Source organism: Geotrypetes seraphini, chromosome 5 (assembly GCF_902459505.1).
Source record: "Geotrypetes seraphini chromosome 5, aGeoSer1.1, whole genome shotgun sequence".
Lineage (NCBI taxonomy): Eukaryota > Metazoa > Chordata > Amphibia > Gymnophiona > Dermophiidae > Geotrypetes > Geotrypetes seraphini.
In genome coordinates this window covers 155208588-155227428 of record NC_047088.1, presented here as the reverse complement: position 1 = coordinate 155227428, position 18841 = coordinate 155208588, and the positions used below count along the sequence as shown (strand labels likewise).

General features: G+C 41.6%; 1 protein-coding gene across 3 annotated transcripts in view; it reads left to right on the top strand.

Moving 5' to 3' along the window:
* MAP3K13 (mitogen-activated protein kinase kinase kinase 13) overlaps nt 1–18841 on the top strand; it is a 224195-nt gene that overhangs the window by 125445 nt on the left and 79909 nt on the right. For all 3 annotated transcript variants that reach the window (XM_033946741.1, XM_033946742.1, XM_033946740.1), the window contains exon 3: nt 7344–7527. In XM_033946741.1, the coding sequence (XP_033802632.1) occupies nt 7344–7527 (184 nt within the window). The remainder of the gene's footprint in view (nt 1–7343; nt 7528–18841) is intronic.

Sequence of the window (18841 nt, the reverse complement as noted above, 5' to 3'; positions counted from 1 at the left end):
GGACTTCTCCAGCTACTCATGACATCACGGAGCCCAGAGTGATAGTGTGGCATCTACCCTACTGAATTTCAAAGACAAGACAACAGGCCATGGAAAAAGAAGTCACTGAAATGTTAGAACTTGGGGTCATTGAGGAGTCTACAAGCAATTGGTCGTCCCCTATCGTGCTGGTGCCAAAACCAGACAGCAGTATATGCTTTTGCATAGACTTTTAGAAGGGTAAATGCTGTATCCAAATTGGAGAATTACCCTATGCCTAGGGTCAATTAATTGATTGAACAACTAGGTGCAGTGCAATTCATCTCAACGTTAGACTTAACTAAGGGGTATTGACAGGTACCACTGTCATCAAATGCCAAGGAGAAGACTGTTTTCTGTTTCAGTTTGCCAACATGATGTTTGGACCTCATGGAGCATATCTTGATGACATCGTCATCTATAGCAGTAACTGGAGATCTCATCTAATGCAAGTAGAAGCAGTGTTAGATAGTCTAAGGAAAGCAAGCTTGACTGGCAATCCAAATAAATGATTCTTGGGGGGTCAAGAGGTCCAATACCTGGAGTATACAGTGGGGCGCAGCCAAATCAAAACCCAGGTTCAGAAGGTAGAAACCATTACCCAGACCCCGATACCCCAAACAAAAAAAACAGCTGCAAACCTTTTTGGGGATGTCAGATTCTACAGATGATTTATCCCGACTTAGCTGAGAAAGCTGAGCCTCTGACTTATCTACTGCAAAAGAAAGCCTTGGACATGGATCAGTGGTCAGCAGAAATGGACAAGACATTCTGCACTTTAAAGGAAGATGTCTGCCCTGAACCAATTCTAATCAACCCGGAATTTAACCAGACTTTGTGGTCCACATGGATGCCTCCAAAGTAAGCCTTGGGGGCCATACTCTCTCAAGAAGTGAAAGGAGAAGAACATCTAATAGCCTTCCTCAGCTGAAAGCTCTTCCTGAGAGAGAAAAGTTATGCAGTGATCGAAAAAGAAGCCCTGGCTGTCAAGTGGGTGATGGAAACCTTACAATATTATTTACTACGATGATGTTTCCTCCTAGTCACGCACCACAAAGACTCCAGTACCCACATAATGAGGTGGTTTCTATATCTCCAAGCTTTTAACTTTGAGGTACAACATTGGGCAGGCCAAGAGCATAAGACGCAATAGCACATGTCCTCTTCTTTCATTCTCAGACTCTGTTTGTGGAACTCAGTGGGAAGAGTAATGATATCTATCTTAGTTTGAGTGGATAGTCTTTGTATGGAAGGGTGGCAACGAGTGTAATGTTAAGGGGGTGTATGCAAGGGATCGGTGGGTTGTATGGTGTGTCTGTTTATCTCTACGGTGAAAGTCTAGATGTGCATCTATGGGATGGATGTATGGAATGTCTGGAGGAAGGTGGGCAGGGGGTTGTAGGATTGTGTGTGTATGTTGGAGGGCAAGTGTGTATTGGGATATATATGTTTGTGGGTGAGTGTGTCAGGTGTTTGTATATTTGTATGTGGTTATCCTCCCACTTTCACAACTTCCCTATTCTCTTCCTCCCTTCCTCACCACACTTCATCCTCATTGCACTCTCTGCCTTCCCTCCCTCCTTGTATTCCTCCCCTACACATGCCCCCTCCCTTTCCACAACTTTCACATATTTTGTGACAGAAAATTGCATTTGACATTCATAAAAAGAACTGAATCAGCATGAGAGATGAGTTATGCAAGAATTAAAGGAATGCTCATCATAAATTACTGGATTTGAAGTTAAAAGTTTCATACATGCAATCTCTATTCTCGCTCTTTACTAGAAAGATGCACTTCATGGAGTATACAAATTTCAAAAGTGTGTACTGTATCCACTTAAGACTCACTCCTTTCTCTCAGCTTCCCCACAACTCAGTCCTTTCTTTCCTAGCTTGTTTGTTTTATTCTTTCCTCAGTGATCCCCATTAAGCCTCAAATCAACTCCTTAGTGCCCCTTTTGACCCACTTAAGTCACCCAGTTGGCTTAGCTCTGGTCTTTCTCAGTCCCAGGGGAAGATTCTCAAAATTTAACGTTGCCTTTAACGCGGTTGCTAAACTGATTCCAGCTGGCGGTTGCTAAACTGGTTCCAGCTGGTTTAGCGTGCATGTATTTTAGCAGTGGATTATCAAAATGGCTTACTGTGGTCTGACATGAAAATGTGCTTATCAATATTTAAATGAGCACTCCGGTCAATTCATCATCGCCGAATGATTCTCCAAGCATGGCATTGGCTTTTGGCAAGCAAAAATCAGCGATTGGTCTAGGGGTACTGGTACTGTGCCAGCAATATGGAGAACGCATCTTTGGCATGTATTTTGACAGTGGCTAATGAAAGAAAAAAATTAAAATTACAAGATTCTCATTAGTAGCTGTATATACCCTGTGTATTATAAGCGCGTCGTATATGGCTGTGGCTCATGATAAAATTTTACATTAAAAACAAATGACAAGATTTACATGAATTATAGTAGTTGAAAGCTGATGTTTGCATCTTCCCTCTCTTCCCTTCCCCTTCATCCAATAGCGCTGGCAATAAGGCAAGCACATGATATGTGTGCTTACGGCATTGCTTTTCCCGGCACATGCGCACATTTACGCCTCTTTCGTGGAGTATTCTGCACATGTGTCAATTGCTATCACCATCAACTAATCTCAAGTAAATTTAGTGAACCTTCGCTACTCTCCGCCAACCTCATTTATGTGCACATTTTTTTGAGAATGACTCACCTTTTTGGAATCACTACAATAATGGCTGCGAGAGTGGCCCATCTGTTTTTACCACAAAGTTTTGAGAATCTTCCCCTCAGTTCGCTTCTCCCCCCAGCAGTTTATCCCATTTTTTCAGCAATGGGTTGACAGGTCCCTCCTCAACCTCACTTCCTTTGTGGGGGGGCATTCCACCACTCGTTGGCAAAATGGTTTTCTGTTGTTTGGTCAGTAAGTCTTGGATGGCATACTTTTTTTTATGAGGATTAACACTATAACTTTATATACTAAACTTTTGTGCAAGTAAAGTTGTACTTGGTGGTTCGATAAGATGACGAAAGCTAGTGGAGGGATATGAGCCTAGAAAAAACCCGCTGGGTGAAACATGTCGATGTCCCTACTAACTGACCACCTGAAGGCAAAAAGGCTAAAAGCTAAGTACCTTGGTTAAAAACGGTTGTTGACAAAATGTTTAAAAATAACATAATTAAAATAGTTAGAAAAGTTGGACCCAGTGAAGATATAGTGTGTGAAGCCGGATACAGTGAATCATTTTGAGTATCGTGGTGGCACTTCTGAGGGTCGGTGAACACTGAAGAAATTTTTGACAAGTGTGAGTCTATAGAAAGGGGTGTAGAGATGACATCCGTTTCACATTTCTATATATACTTTTTTATGGGAATTTTTAATTTTTTGTGTGTGTATGCAAATTTGATAAGACAGTTAATTGCATAAGATAATGCAAATATATTATTCACTAACATTAAAGTTTGATTTCTAATTTGGTTCGAGGCGTGCAAGCATCTATTTTGAGCACACACATTGATTACTTAAGTTTGACATCTTTGCTGTCATGTTGCTAGAATTTATTCCATTTGTGGCTTATAGGAAAAGATTGGAGACTTGTTTCAATGAGAATTTAAGAGCTTTGCAAATGGCCAAACTTAAAGATACATGGCCTGCAGCATTTTCTTTCTCATGCTACAAGAAAAGATATCTTATTCCAGCTACAAGAAAAGATATCTTATTCCAGCATGTGTAGATTTATTTTCCTATACAGTGAGAGAAAACACTGTTGACACTCTGTATATGCCTGCATGTTCACCTCCACCTACCCCCCACCCCCTACCCCCCTTTCCATGGCCAAGAAGATCTCCTGCAAGCATCCTGAGTAAGCAGAATAAATAACATTTAACCCATCTTCAGGCATGGGTAGTTCCCCTGGTTCTTGCATAAGCCTTGCCATACTGAGCAGACCAAAGGACCATCAAGCCTAGTATCCTGTAACCAACAGGGGCCAATCCAGGTTACAAGTACAGTAAAATATTGGATTGCAAGTAACTTGGTTTGCAAGTGTTTTGCAAGACAAGCAAAACATTTTATTAAATTTTAATTTGATATACAAGCAAGGTCTTGCAATACAAGTACATACAATATACACACATCACAACTGAGCCGATGGTTCTTCTCTCTCTGACACTGCAGGAGTGTAGTGGCTGTTCTAAATGAGCGAGGTCTTGCAATACAAGTATGTTTAGTATTTTGTATTAAATTTTTTGGGTTGTGGAATGAATCGTCTTAAATTTCCATTATTTCATATGGGGAAATTCACTTTTGATATATGAGTGCTTTGGATTGCAAGCATGTTTTCGGAATGAATTATGCTCATAAACCAAGGTTTTACTTTACCTGCCTATATACCAGAATAATAAAACAGATGTTATGTTGCTTACCTAGAAAAAAAGCAATGGATTTTCCCAAGTCCACGTTAATAATGACTTATAGACTTTAAGAAAATTATTCAAACCTTTTTCAAACCCTGTTAAGCTAACTGCTTTTACCACATTCTCTGGCAACAAATTTCAGAGTTTAGTTAACTGTTGAGTGAAGAAATATTTTCTCCAATTTGTTCCAAATTTACTACTTAGTAGCGTCATTGTGTGCCCCCTAGTCCTTGTACAGTATTTCTGCAAAGAGTAAACAAGCAAGTCATGTCTACCGTTTCCACTCCACTCAGTATTTTATAGACCTATCATATCTCAAAGTTTCAAAGTTTATTCAAATTTTACTATCCTGCACCTAGGGCAAATCTGCTTATAATCTAAAACTTTAGGGAGAGGGCAGGGGTTGTGTAAACGAGAAAATGATGACATGAAAAATGAGGAAAGAGGGTAGAACTGCACTTTCGAAAGGATAAAGGATGAACACATTTTGGAAAAATGCATTTTGGCGAGATTCATCCAATGAAAATGAACTGCTATAATTTCAGTTCTGGGTAGGCATCATAAAAGAGAAATGTTTGTAAATCACTTTTGAATTTGTCAAGGGATGTCTGAAGTCGAAGTGGTAAAGGGAGGGAGTTCCAAAGCTGGGGACCATTCACTGAAAGAGTGGTATTTCTGATATGTACAGTTTTGTGATAAGATGAATTAACTACAGTGAGAGCTTTTTTATGTATTTCACCATGTCTTTGGAATTCTCTTCCAAATACAGGGGTCCTTTTACTAAGGCGCACTAACTGATTTAGCGCGTGCTAAATGCTAAGGCGCCCATAGAATATAATAGGCGGCTTAGCATTTAGCATGCGCTAACTGATTTAGTGTGCGCTTAATTAATTAGCGTGCACTAAATCGGTTAGCGTGCTCTAAATCAGTTAGCACGCCTTAGTAAAAGGCCCCCACAGTGCATCTTGAACGCACTTATTTGAAATTTAGAACTCTCTTGAAGACATTTCTTTTTCAGAAAGTTTTTTTCTAGTCAGTTAGATGATTCTGGTGTTGTGAGGATTTACTACTGCAGCAAAGGATTTATTGGTGAGACAATCTACAGAATGTTTTTCATATTTTTTCTTTTCTTAAATTTATATATATTTTTCCCACTCTGTGCTATCCCTTATTTCTTTTATGGATATGGAGTTCCTTTCTATTTTAACTATAATTTTGTAAACTACTCTGTTATTGCCTAAGGAAGGGCGGTATATTAAATAAAATTAAACCATATAGCATGGAATTTTAAGCTGATTTTGGTGTGCAGATCTGAGGTATCTGGAAGATGTATATGGGGTAATAAGATGCATGAGATAAATGGGTTCCCATGGTTTAAGGTTTTGAAAATCAATAGAGGCATTTGATATGTGATATGGTGGTTTACAAGTGTGCCTTCTTTAAAAAGGGGGGTGATGTGATCAAATCTGCATGTGTTGTGAATCAGTCGGATAGTGGTGTTTTGAATTATTTGGAGTTTACAGAGTTCTTTTTTTATGCATACCTGCATACAGAGAATTGCAATACTTTAGAGGAAAGGCAGGAAAGAGGAGATATATGATAGAGATGACCCTCACTCACTATGATATTTCCCCTTTGCAAACCTGATATTTCTCATGTAACTCCTATTTCTTATGTAATATTTCTCTTCTTGCATTCTATAATTCGCTGATTGTCCAGCCTTCATTCAATGTGAACCGCCTAGATTTGACTATGGCGGTATAGAAAAAAATAAAGTTATTATTATTATTATTATATTTTATCAAAAGCTCCACTGGCTGCCATTGGAATCCAGAGTTTTGTTTAAGTTCTCATACATTTGCTACAAAACAATATTTGGCATGCTACCGGGTTATCTTATCCCACATTTTACATTGAGTTACACTAACAAGAGCTCTCGAAGAATACACTTGTTTGCATATCCTTCTATAAAATTATGTCATTACAAAAGGTTCATTGAAAGAACCTTTTCTTTTCAGGCGGCCAAACTGAATTTATGGCTTGCCAGTACTGTGTTAGAAGGCTCCTCTTATCTTGATTTTAGAAAACAGATAAAAACTCAATTATTCAACAGATTGGGTTCTTAATGTATTTTATTATTTTAACTTTTTTATTCCATTTTAAAATTGCTTGTATCTTTTTTATATTGTATGTATTTCTTCCTATATTGTATGCATATAACTTGCCGAATCTCAAATGCTTAATTGTTGTGAACCGCCTAGAACTTTCGGGTATGGCGGTATATAAAAATAAATTATTTATTTAAATACCTACATGGCATAAATGCACATGAGGTGAGTCTCTTTCATCTGAAAGGAAGCTCCAGATTGAGAGGGCATAGGATGAAGTTAAGAAATTATAAGCTCAGGAGTAATCTAAGGCAATACATTTTTACAGATAGGGTAGTAGATGCATGGAATAATGTCCTAGTAGAGGTGGTAGAGACAAAGACTGTGTCTGAATTCAAGAAAGTGTGGGACAGGCACGTGGGATCTTATAGGAAGAGGAGGAGATCACTGGCAAATGCCGGAACCCACCCAAAGATTGCCAGCAGTCCGTCCTGCAGGACCCCCCCCCCCCCAAACATTGCAAATTATATCACTAAAGAGCAGGTATAAATGTTGGAGAATAAATTATCCCCTGGGATAATTTTCAAAGTGGACATAAATGCATAACTTCTGTTGTACACATTTAGTGAAATCTACACAGGACGATGTATGATGTGTTTTCTATATTTGCTTGGACAGATATAAAATTACCTTCACATGTCTGTCTTCCCACTCATGGCAAAGTTTGGTAATAAACACTGTAGCAATCATTCTCTTCATTCCTTTTTCCGTTTGTTTGCTTCCAGATACCTGGGAGGTTCCATTTGAGGAAATCTCTGAACTTCAGTGGCTGGGCAGCGGAGCACAAGGCGCGGTCTTTCTGGGCAAGTTCCGAGGGGAGGAGGTGGCCATCAAGAAAGTGAGAGAACAAAAGGAAACGGATATTAAACACCTGAGGAAGTTGAAGCACCCCAACATCATTGCTTTTAAGTAGGTTAAAGTGAACTGCCAATGGGGCAAAATGCTTTTTGAAATAAAATGTTTTACTTTATAATGTAGAAACCTATTCATATGTAGTTAATTTGATGATCTCCTGCAGCAGAATCTGTAGTGGAGGAAAATCAAAGGACATCTAAGGTTCTTTTGGCACGTTGGGTTCATAACCTCTTGGTTACTACTACTATTACTTATCATTTCTATAGTGCTACTAGACATACTTAGTGCTGTACATCAAAACATAGAGAGACAGTCCCTGCTCCAAAGAGCTTACAATCTAGTCAAGACAGACAAACTGCATCAAAACACTGTGCTCGGATGGGGGAATTACAGAGAGAATGATACGACAGATATTGGTGCTTAGCAAGTAGGTTGGAGTTGGAAATTGAAAACAGCTTCAAAGAAGTGGGCTTTGGAGTCTGGATTTGAATACTGCCAGAGACTGAGCTTGACATACCAAGTCAGGCAGTTTGTTCCAGGCATACCTGAAGGAGATACAGTTAATAAAAAGTGTCTATAGACTTTTGGTGAAAGAAGAGATATGAAATAGTAGAGATACTTTAGAAAATAGCCATAGATCCACAAATAGTGGTTTGTTTTGGGCCTCCAAGGTGAAGATTGTTTCTGATATATAAAGTACTATTAGATAATACCTTGTATATACAGTACTCCCCCGATATTCATGGGGGTTCCGTTCCAGGAATCCCCGCAAATCTCCAAAAACCACAAATACGTTTTTTCATGGGGGAGCCTGAAGAGGGCAGCGGGAGAGGGCAGCAGGAGAGCAGTCGGAGCACCGCGAGTGCAGGAAATCACTCACGGTATTCTCCGACCGCCTCTTCCTGCACTAAGTCGGGCCTTATCCAATCAGGAGCTGCGTGTCAAAGCAGCTCCTGATTGGATAAGGCCAGACTTAGTGCAGGAAGAGGCGGTCAGAGCGTACTGTGAGTGATTTCCAGCACTCGTGGCACTCCGGCTGCTCTCTCCTGCCTCTCCCGTTGCTCTCTCCTTGTCAGCGATTCGCGGTCAGAAAATATCGCGAATGACCGGGACCACAAATTGCCGACCGCGAACGACCAGGGGAACACTATAAGGTCTAAATGTTGCTAACAGAATCGGCAGTGAGCCCAGAACCATCTCATATAGTAATAAATAGTGGCATCATTAGGAGGCACAAAGTGTAGGGAAGTAAAAATTTAAATGTATATTAGTACCAGGAAACCATTATTTTCTATTTGCTATATGATTCTTTAGTAGTGTATAAGAAATGTACCAGCTATGCATCTTTATCCCTGTGGTCTGTACACGTGGTATTGTGTTCTCTGATCTGTCCTATGAACAGAGAGCTGTAGTGCTCTTTCCTAGAGTTTATTCTGCAATAATTCACTTGTTATGGATGCAGTGTTTCTCTTTTCATATGTGGAAAGCCTAGCACTCTGAATTCAGACACAGAGGACCTGGTAGTCAAAGGATGAGAGCATATAAAACAAAGAATAGTCATACTGACTCAGACCAATATGTCTCTCTAGCCAAGTGTCCTGTTTCCACAGTGGCCAATCTAGGTCACAAGTACCTGGTAGAAATCCAAATACAATAGACTCTCAGTTAACCAGCACCCATGGGGATTGATAAATGTAGTTTCTGGTTGCTTGAGAGTTACTATTAAAAATAGACCTAGCTAATACTATACCCTGTACTATGCCATACCATAAAGTATTCCAGCCAAACTACCGGACATGTGATAGGCAAAGCGTGGGCATACTCAGATGTGGCGTGCCAAGTTTACATTTAAATTTCCACCAGAAATTGATTCTATTTCCATTTTTTATTTAAAATATTACAGAATTTCTTAGATTTTTTTCTGGTTTCTTGAGAGTTCTGGTTAATTGAATTCCAGTTAACACAGAGTCTACTGTAGTAGTAAAATTCCATGCTACTGAACCTAGAGCAAGCAGTGGCTTCTCCCATGTCTGTCTAAATACAGACTATGGATTTTTCCTCCAGGAGCTTGTTTAGATCTTTTTAAAATCCATCTATATTAACAGCTTTAAACATATCCTCTGGCAACGAGTTCCAGAGCTTAACTATTCTTTGAGTGAAAAAATATTTCCTCCTATTAGTTTTAAAAGTATTTCCATGTAACTTCATTGAGTGTCCCTTAATCTTTGTAATTTTTGATACAGTAAAAAATTGATTAACTTGTACCCATTCTACACCACTCAGGATTTTGTAGACTTCAATCATAATATCTCCTCTCAGCTATCTCTTTTCCAAGCTGGAGGAGTGGTAAAAGGCAAGTTTTACCGCACCTTGATTTACCAAAGGAGTCAAAACCTGCAGTGTAATAGTCTTGCAGGTTACTGACTATCATGGTAAATGAATAACACTGCTTGTGAACCTCACAATCTATGTTTTTCTAGCAGCCTACAAGCATCAGACCTTAAAGCTGCAGCCCAGTGCTCCTAGGCATGAGCCTAAAGAAGCCAGTGCCATTCCCCCTTTGATATCCCCAACCCTAAGGGCCCCCACCTTAGGCACCCTATATATGAGGCTTGGAGAGACTAAGTCTCATACAAAGAGAATATACACTCAGTTATAATTAGAAATTGAACCTCAAGCCTCAGCATTCACACTAATCCATGCATACAACAAAATCATTTACAAAAAGAAATGAAAACAAGAAAAAGAAGTGGAGAAAAGGACCTCCATTATGCTTCATGGGTCTGAAAAAACTCCACTCCTTCATATACAAAATTGTATGGCTGACATTAAGGAGAAGGCTCAAAAAGCACAATAACCAACCAAAAGGCTGAAAGTACAAATAAAAAATCCAAAAAACTACTCAGCTCAGGTCAATAGCAAATTTCCATTTCAAAGTTCATATTTGCTGCTCCAATTGAATGCTGAAAGTACCCCAATATCCAATGGGGAATCCCCATTTCACTGAAAGGCTGCTTCAGGGGTTAAATTTTCATCTGTACCATGTCTTCAAATACTTCACAATCCACTATTAAAGAAAGTTCAGCATAGGGAGACAAACCTCCCCAGCTCCATCTATGACATTCGCCTCTCTGTTGCCTCAGCCACTGGACCTGCTGCTTTTTCAGCTTTGCAGTGGTGGCATCAGTAAAAGCAACAGAAGAAGAGAGGGCCTGAGATAGAAGTCTAAAGTACACTGACTAATAACTGGATAGCAGTGGAGGAGGATCCACTAGAGGAAACATTACAAGTATGATGAGAGGTAAGAAAAGAATTGGAATAGAACAGAGTTTCAAAGTAAAAGTGATGGCAAGATCTGAAAGAGCAGATCAGTGGTGTTGAAAACAACAGATATGTATAAAGGGTATGGACTAGAAGTCTTCAGCCTTGGCCACAAGGAAGTTGCTGAAAACACTGGCCAGGGCCTGGAATGAATGAACTAAAAATCCTCAAAGTTTTGAGGGTTGGTCAGAAGTGATCAGTTATTAATTAATTGCTTGTACATAAGTGGAAAGTGCTTGCTAAACCAGGGGTCAGATATTTAGAATCTGAGTTGGTGAGATTTTTTTGTATTGAAACCAAACTGCGACCCTGCTACCTCCTGTGGTCAGCAGCAAACTTGGAAATTCTGTGCTGGGCACGTATTCGGCCACTGACAATGAATTTCCAGCCTAAATGCAGTTGTGGTAAAAATAGCAGCCAAAGATAGACCAGACTAAATGGCAGGTCTATCTGACTGCTGGACTTAGCTGGTCAGCCAATGAATATTGGTGCTGACTGGCTATGTTGTGCGGCCTAGCCAGTGACCGGGACATTCAGCGGAAGATAGCCATCTATCTCCCACTGAATATCAGCAGTTAGCTGGCAGGAAGCCGTTCCCAGCTAGCTAAATACTGCTGAATTTCACGGCTCTGCACGGGGCAGGAGCAAAGGGAGATCGTTCCTGCCCCGCTTCACCGCTAGACCACCAAGCTTTAAAAAGTAAGTTGTGGAGGGGTCCGGGAAGTGGAAGGGAGGCATGGGTGGGTCAGAATCGATCCTAAGTAAGTTGTGGAGGGGTCTGGGAGGCAGGGGTGGGTCAGAGTCTGCCCTAAAGTTATTCACACATTTTTTCTTATCTGCAGATTGGCTTTGCCTCTAACCCCCACGAATATGGAAGGAGTAGTGTACAGTGATTCAAAAACTGGCCTTTTGGTGCATTTAACTATCTCAAAACATATCAAGTGATTGGGAAACAGACCGCCTGATGTGAAAGTCCAGTTACTTTTAATTATTCAGCTGTATTTTTCTCCTACCAGAGGTCCAAATTGTTATAGTTTCATGGATACAGCAGAAATTTACTCATATATTGATAGCTGTCTTCACTTGCTTATCTCTGAAGAAGGATTATCTTCGATAGCTAATCTAACCTAGGGTTACCAGATGTCCAGAAAAACCCAGACATGTCCTCTTTTTAGAGGACTGTCTAGGTGTTTGGATGGATTTTCCAAAACCCGGCAGTTTGTCCTGGTTTTGGAAAGCCCTACTGAGCTCTGGCTGTATCTGGAGGGCCTCTGAACATGTGTGGATGACATCACATACATCCGTTCATGCTCCAGGCCCTCTAGACACAGCCGGAGCTCATCGAGGAAGAAGAGAGGAGGCTTTCTGAGGGTGGGGCCAGAGGCAGAACTGGGTGGGGATGGAGATGGAATAGGGTAGGGCCTTGTGTCCAGGGTTTTGCGGCCCAAAATATGATAACCCTAATCTAACCATGCTCTGATAGTCCTATAAGAACATAAGAATAGCTTTACTGGGTCAGACCAATGGTCCATCAAGCCCAACAGCCCATTCTCATGGTGGCCAATCCAGGTCACTAGTACCTGGCCAAAATCCAAGATGTAGCATTATTCCATGCTACCAATACAGGGCAAGCAGTGGCTTCCCCCATGTCTTCCTCAATAACAGTAACAATAACAGTTCCTCCAGGAACTTGTCCAAACCTTTCTTAAAACCAGCTATGCATTCTGCTCGTACCACATCCTCTGGCAATGCGTTCCAGAGCTTAACTATTCTCTGAGTGAAAAAAAATTCCTCCAATTGATTTTAAAAGTATTTCCCTGTAACTTCATCGAGTGTCCCCCTAGTCTTTGTAATTTTTGATGGAGGGAAAAATCGATCCACTTGTACCCGTTCTACTCCACTCAGGATTTTGTAGACTTCAATCATATCTCCCCCTCAGCCGTCTCTTTTCCAAGCTGAAGAGCCCTAACCGTTTTAGTCTTTTCTCATACGAGAGGAGTTCCATCCTCTTTACCATCTTAGTCGCTCTTCTTTGAACCTATTCTAATGCCACTATCTTTCTTGTATCACTTTAATTCTTTTTGTTTTATTTATTTTTACATACTATCTTTGAGAGTGGATTAACATGGCTGCCACACCATTCCTCTCATGGATACAGCAAACATGTATGTGATTGTGTCTGGCATTAACCCAGCTTGGGGAAAATATGGTTATATAAGGAAATTAAATTTATGTTTCCAGGTTCACAGCTCTGTGGCTTTAACCAGAGTGCTACACTACCAGCTTAGTGGCCTGTTGCATGTTGTGTGAAAGCTCTTGTAATAATGAGGTAGACGGATGAAAAACATTTAATATGTAATATATAGAAAGATATTTGGTGCCACAACTACAACACCCGATTCTTAATTATTGGTCACCTTAAATTAGCTACCTTAAATTAGGTTTGTTTTGAAAGAGACAACCTTTCATCTGAGGTGATTATACTTTAGAAAAAGACTACACTAAAATGTGCACTTATTTCTATTTTTAACTAGCTGTTTGTTGACCTAGCAAATTTTTATGTAAAATACTGTGAAAGGAAGTGGCTGCAGCTGGAGGCACACAGCAGAAGGGCAAAGAGAGTTAACCTAAAGAAATTCACAGGCTTTTTGTTAGAAGGGGAAAATTTCCACTTAATTTGCTGGATAGCGAAGATTGGTATGTCACACTGTCTTTTCCAAAGATGCAGGACCTGATTAACTTTTCTATAAAACATAAGGAGCATGGAACTGGCACAAACATAAGTTTGCATGTGTATACCATTAGAGTTATTTTATCTGATATACCACAATTTTCAGAACACATTTCAAAAGCTTCCTTTTGGGATTTCCAGCTTATATTTATTGACTTTGGGAACGAGGTGGGAGGGAAACTGTTAGACATGACAGAAAACAAATCAGTTCAGATTTTAGTTTCTTTGCTTATGCGCCTGGAACATAAGATTGTACCTGCCAAATTCAGGGAGGTCCTGCCAAATTCAGGGAGTCCAATAATGTAATTATGTGTGAAGAATCTTAAGAAACATAGAAACATAACGGAAGATAAAGGCCAAATGGCCCATCCAGTCTGCCCATCTGCAGCATCCATTATCCCTTCCTCTCCCTAAGAGATCCCATGTGCCTGTTTCACGCTTTCTTGAGTATTGATATTGCTAACGAGGGTTGAAGACTTTCTTTTGAATTCGTGATTATGGGTGCAATTCGAATATGGCTTAAATTTGATGGAAATTCAGTATTCTGCAATAATATTGTAATCCAATCAAATACATCTCTTCTGAATTTCAAAGGAGCTGATTTTAAAATAACTGGGGGCAATTATCTAAAGGACAATTCAATTTTACATATTTATTATATAACTAAACTAAACTAAACCTTAGGTTTGTATCCCGCATCTTCTTCACGGTCGTAGAGCTTGGCACGGTTTACAAGACTAAGATAAAATGGAACTCCAAAGGATGGTTGTGGGTTGAGAGTAATGGAGAAAAAGGGGGGTTTTGGGTAACAGAGAGGGGGGAGATGTTACATTTTTGAGAAAAGCCAAGTTTTCAGATGTTTTCGGAAAAGTTAGAAGGAGCTCAAATTTCGGAGAGGGGATGTAAGGTTGTTCCAGAGCTCGGTGATTCTAAAGGGGAGGGAGGTCCCTAGTTTTCCAGCATGGGATATACCTTTTGTCGAAGGGAAGGATAGTTTCAATTTTTGGGAGGATCTGGTGGAATTAGGATTAGAGGAATTCCAAGATAGTGGAATAACGGGAAGAATAATGCCATGAAGGATCTTGAAAGTTAGGCAGGCACATTTGAAGTGGACCCTGGAGATTATTGGAAGCCAGTGAAGCTTGGACAGAAGTGGTGAGACGTGATCAAATTTACTTTTTGTGAAAATAAGCTTAGCCGCAGCATTCTGAATCCGCTGGAGTCTGAGGAGGCTTTTCTTAGTTAGGCTTAAGTAAATAGAGTTGCAATAGTCTAATCTGGAGAGGATGATGGATTGTACAAGGACGGCAAAGTGTTTTTGATGGAAACAGGATCTCACTTTCCTCAGCATATGAAGGCTAAAGAAGCATTTTTTTACCAGGGAGTGGAGAATTCTTCCCAATCTGGAGTTTTAAACTCTTATCTCCCCTCTCCCACCTTTCTCGTATGCATAGTGAGATCTTTAAGTCTGTCCCCATATGACTTATGACATGGACTATCAACCATTTTAGTTACCTTCATTTGGACTGACTCCATCCTATTTATATCTTCTTGAAGGTGCAGTCTCCAGAACTATACAGTACACAATAGTCTAAATGAGGTCTCACTAGAGTTTTATATAAGGGCATCAATACCTCCTTTTTCTGACTGGCCATATCTCTCCCAATGCACCCTAACATCCTTCTATCTTTCGCCGTTGCCTTTTCAAACTGTTTGGCCACCTTAAGATTATCACATATTATCACACCCAAGTCCAACTCCTTTTTTTGTGCATAAAAGTTCTTCACCCCCTAAACTGTATCATTCCCTCAGGTTTCTGCAGCCCAAGTACATGACCTTGAATTTCTTAGCATTAAATCTTAGCTGCCAAATTTTAGACCATTCCTCAAGCTTCGCTAGGTCCTTCCTCATGTTTTCCACACATTAGGGGTGTCTACTCTTTTGCAGATTTTGGTATTATCCACAAAGAGGCAAATCTTATTAGTCAGCCCTTTAGCAATAATATTTACAAAAAATGTTAAAAAGAACAGGCCCAAGAACTGAACCTTGAGGCACACCACTGGTAGCATCCCTTTCCTCAGAGAGATCTCTTCTGACCACTACTTTCTGTTGACTTCCATTCAACCAGTTCCTGATCCAGTCTGTCACTTTGGGTTCCAATTCCAAAAGAGACCTAATTTCTGCCTTGTAATGCTGGGATGGGGTCCTAACCCTTAAAGAGAAAGATTTCCTTGATGTAAAGTCCTCAGTTATTCCAACTATTTATATTCTCCCATAATTCATAAATCTCTTATGAAACTTCTTATGAGCCTTCTCATCTCATTAATTTGGTTCAAGTTAGATCCATCCCCCCCCCCCCCATTTTCCCTCAAAACTCCACATACAAATTTGGGTGTACGTCCAATTTGTGTATGCAATTTAATTGAATAAGGAGCCAATAATTGGTGCTAATTGGTAACAATTTGATTTTATGCATGCATGTTCGTTAGATGCACAGGTAATTTTTTTTTTTATCATGCAACTGAAAAGTGTTCATAACCATAGGAGGGGCAAGGGTGGGTCAGGGGTGTTCACTAAAGATTTGTTCAGTATTACAGAATATGGACAATCTGCACCTAATTTAGGTGTGAGGATTTCAGGTGGTGTAAATCCTGGCTTGCAAAATTGGGCGCAGACCCTGGCTCTAAGCGCTATTTTATAAGAACATAAGAATTGCCGCTGCTGGGTCAGACCAATGGTCCATCCTGCCCAGCAGTCCGCTCACGCGGCGGCCCCAAGGTCAAGATCATGCCGAAATCAGAGTGTGGTTTATCAATAGCACTTGGTGCCCCTTTTTTTTCCAGCGATCCGTACCTAATTTAGGTGTAAGGATTTATACCAGATTTCAGGTGGTGTAAATCCTCGCTTGCAAAATTGGGCATAGACTCTGGCTGTAAGCGCTATTCTATAAACCATGCCAAAATCGGAGCGTGGTTTATCAATTGCACTTAGTGCCCCCCCCCTTTTTTTTTCCAGCAACCAAATTTGGGAGCCATTTACTGAATCTAGTCTTAAATTTTTACCAATATTTTGTTAAGATATTTTGTCCCCTTAATTCCCTCCTCCATTAACGTTTCCTCATAAATAATTGTGTTCTTGGACTCCCTGAAGACAGACATATCTGGGAAACATCTGCTCAAGTTCACAATCATTGGAAACATGCATTTCATAAATGGCTTCAAAATGTGAGAAAAAACTGGCATGGATATGGGAAGACAAGAGAGGTCACAGGAAGAAAGTCAGACGTATCTCTGTTCATTTCTTCTGCATTATAGAGGTTTGCATGTAGGACTTTATAATTGTCTCAGCTCTGTTTCTATTGCTATAAAAGAGGGTCTTTTGAGACCAAGGAGGCTTAAGAAAAGAGACCCCAGATTTGGGTGCCCAAATTTCAGCATGCTGCCAAGATGCATGCACGACTTACTTGGTTAATGGGCCATTAACAAGCTATAATTGGATTCTAACAGCCATTGATGTTCAGTATAGTTCACAGCAGCGCCCTCTAAGGTGCCCCACTGCTTTCTTGGAATGTCTTTGTGGCCAATTCATTACTATGCTGGCCCCTCCCACATCCAAATGGTCTGGATTAGGATGTTTTGAACATGGATGTTTTTGTATTCAAAAATGGCCAAAAAAGTTAAAGACCAAGATGTCCAAATAGGTCATTCTCAAAAAAAAATTTGGACGTCTAGCAGTTTTGAAAATGTCCAAAGTCGGACTTGGACGCACTATTGAAAATGCCCCTCCACATTTATGCAGATGACACTAGGGTTATTTTACCTATGTCCTTTTTATTAGCAGATATCATTATCATTATAAAAATATGTTTTCATATTGTAAAAATTATTTTGGCTCATCATCTTAAGCTTAAGAATAAAACGAAATTTTTATGGTTAGAATCCCAAAGTGATCTAAGATTTATCTCGATTATCTCATTTAATGGAAATGATTTTCCTCTAGAATTACACTCCCTGATTCTTGGAATAGAAATTGATAATTGTCCGTCCATGAACTGTCATGTAAACAATCTTTCCTTCTGATGTAAAAACTTAGGTCCATCAGAAAATACTTTGATGTCCAGGACATTTTTTTACATATCTGGTGGTGGTATCCTAAAGTTCAGTACCGTATTTTCACGCATATAACGCGCGCGTTCTACGCGTTTTTACCTACCGCGCATACCCCTCGCGCGCTATATGCGTGAGCGCGGTATACAAAAGTTTTTAAACATAGTTTCCACCCCGCCCGACGCCTGATTCACCCCCCCAGCAGGACCGCTCGCACCCCCACCCCGAACGACCGCTCGCACGCGCTCCCACCCGCACCCGCATCCACGATCGGAGCAAGAGGGAGCCCAAGCCCTCTTGCCCGGCCGACTCCCCGACGTCCGATACATCCCCCCCCGGCAGGACCACTCGCACCCCCACCCCAAACGACCGCTCGCACGCGCTCCCACCCGCACCCGCATCCACGATCGGAGCAAGAGGGAGCCCAAGCCCTCTTGCCCGGCCGACTCCCCGATGTCCGATACATCCCCCCCCCCGGCAGGACCACTCGCACCCCCACCCCGAACGACCGCTCGCACGCGCTCCCACCCGCACCCGCATCCACGATCGGAGCAAGAGGGAGCCCAAGCCCTCTTGCCCGGCCGACTCCCCGACGTCCGATACATCCCCCCCCGGCAGGACCACTCGCACCCCCACCCCGAAGGACCGCCGACTTCCCGACAATATCGGGCCAGAAGGGAGCCCAAACCCTCCTGGCCACGGCGACCCCCTAACCCCACCCCGCACTACATTACGGGCAGGAGAGATCCCAGGCCCTCCTGCCCTCGACGCAAACACCCCTCCCCCCAACGACCGCCCCCCCCAAGAACCTCCGACCGCCCCCCCAGCCGACCCGCGACCCCCCTGGCGACCCCCACGACCCCCCACCCCCCTTCCCCGTACCTTTGGTAGTTGGCCGGACAGACGGGAGCCAAACCCGCCTGTCCGGCAGGCAGCCAACGAAGGAATGAGGCCGGATTGGCCCATCCGTCCTAAAGCTCCGTTTACTGGTGGGGCCTAAGGCGCGTGGGCCAATCAGAATAGGCCCTGGAGCCTTAGGTCCCACCTGGGGGCGCGGCCTGAGGCACATGGGCCCAACCCGACCATGTGCCTCAGGCCGCGCCCCCAGGTGGGACCTAAGGCTCCAGGGCCTATTCTGATTGGCCCACGCGCCTTAGGCCCCACCAGTAGGAGGAGCTTTGGGACGGATGGGCCAATCCGGCCTCATTCC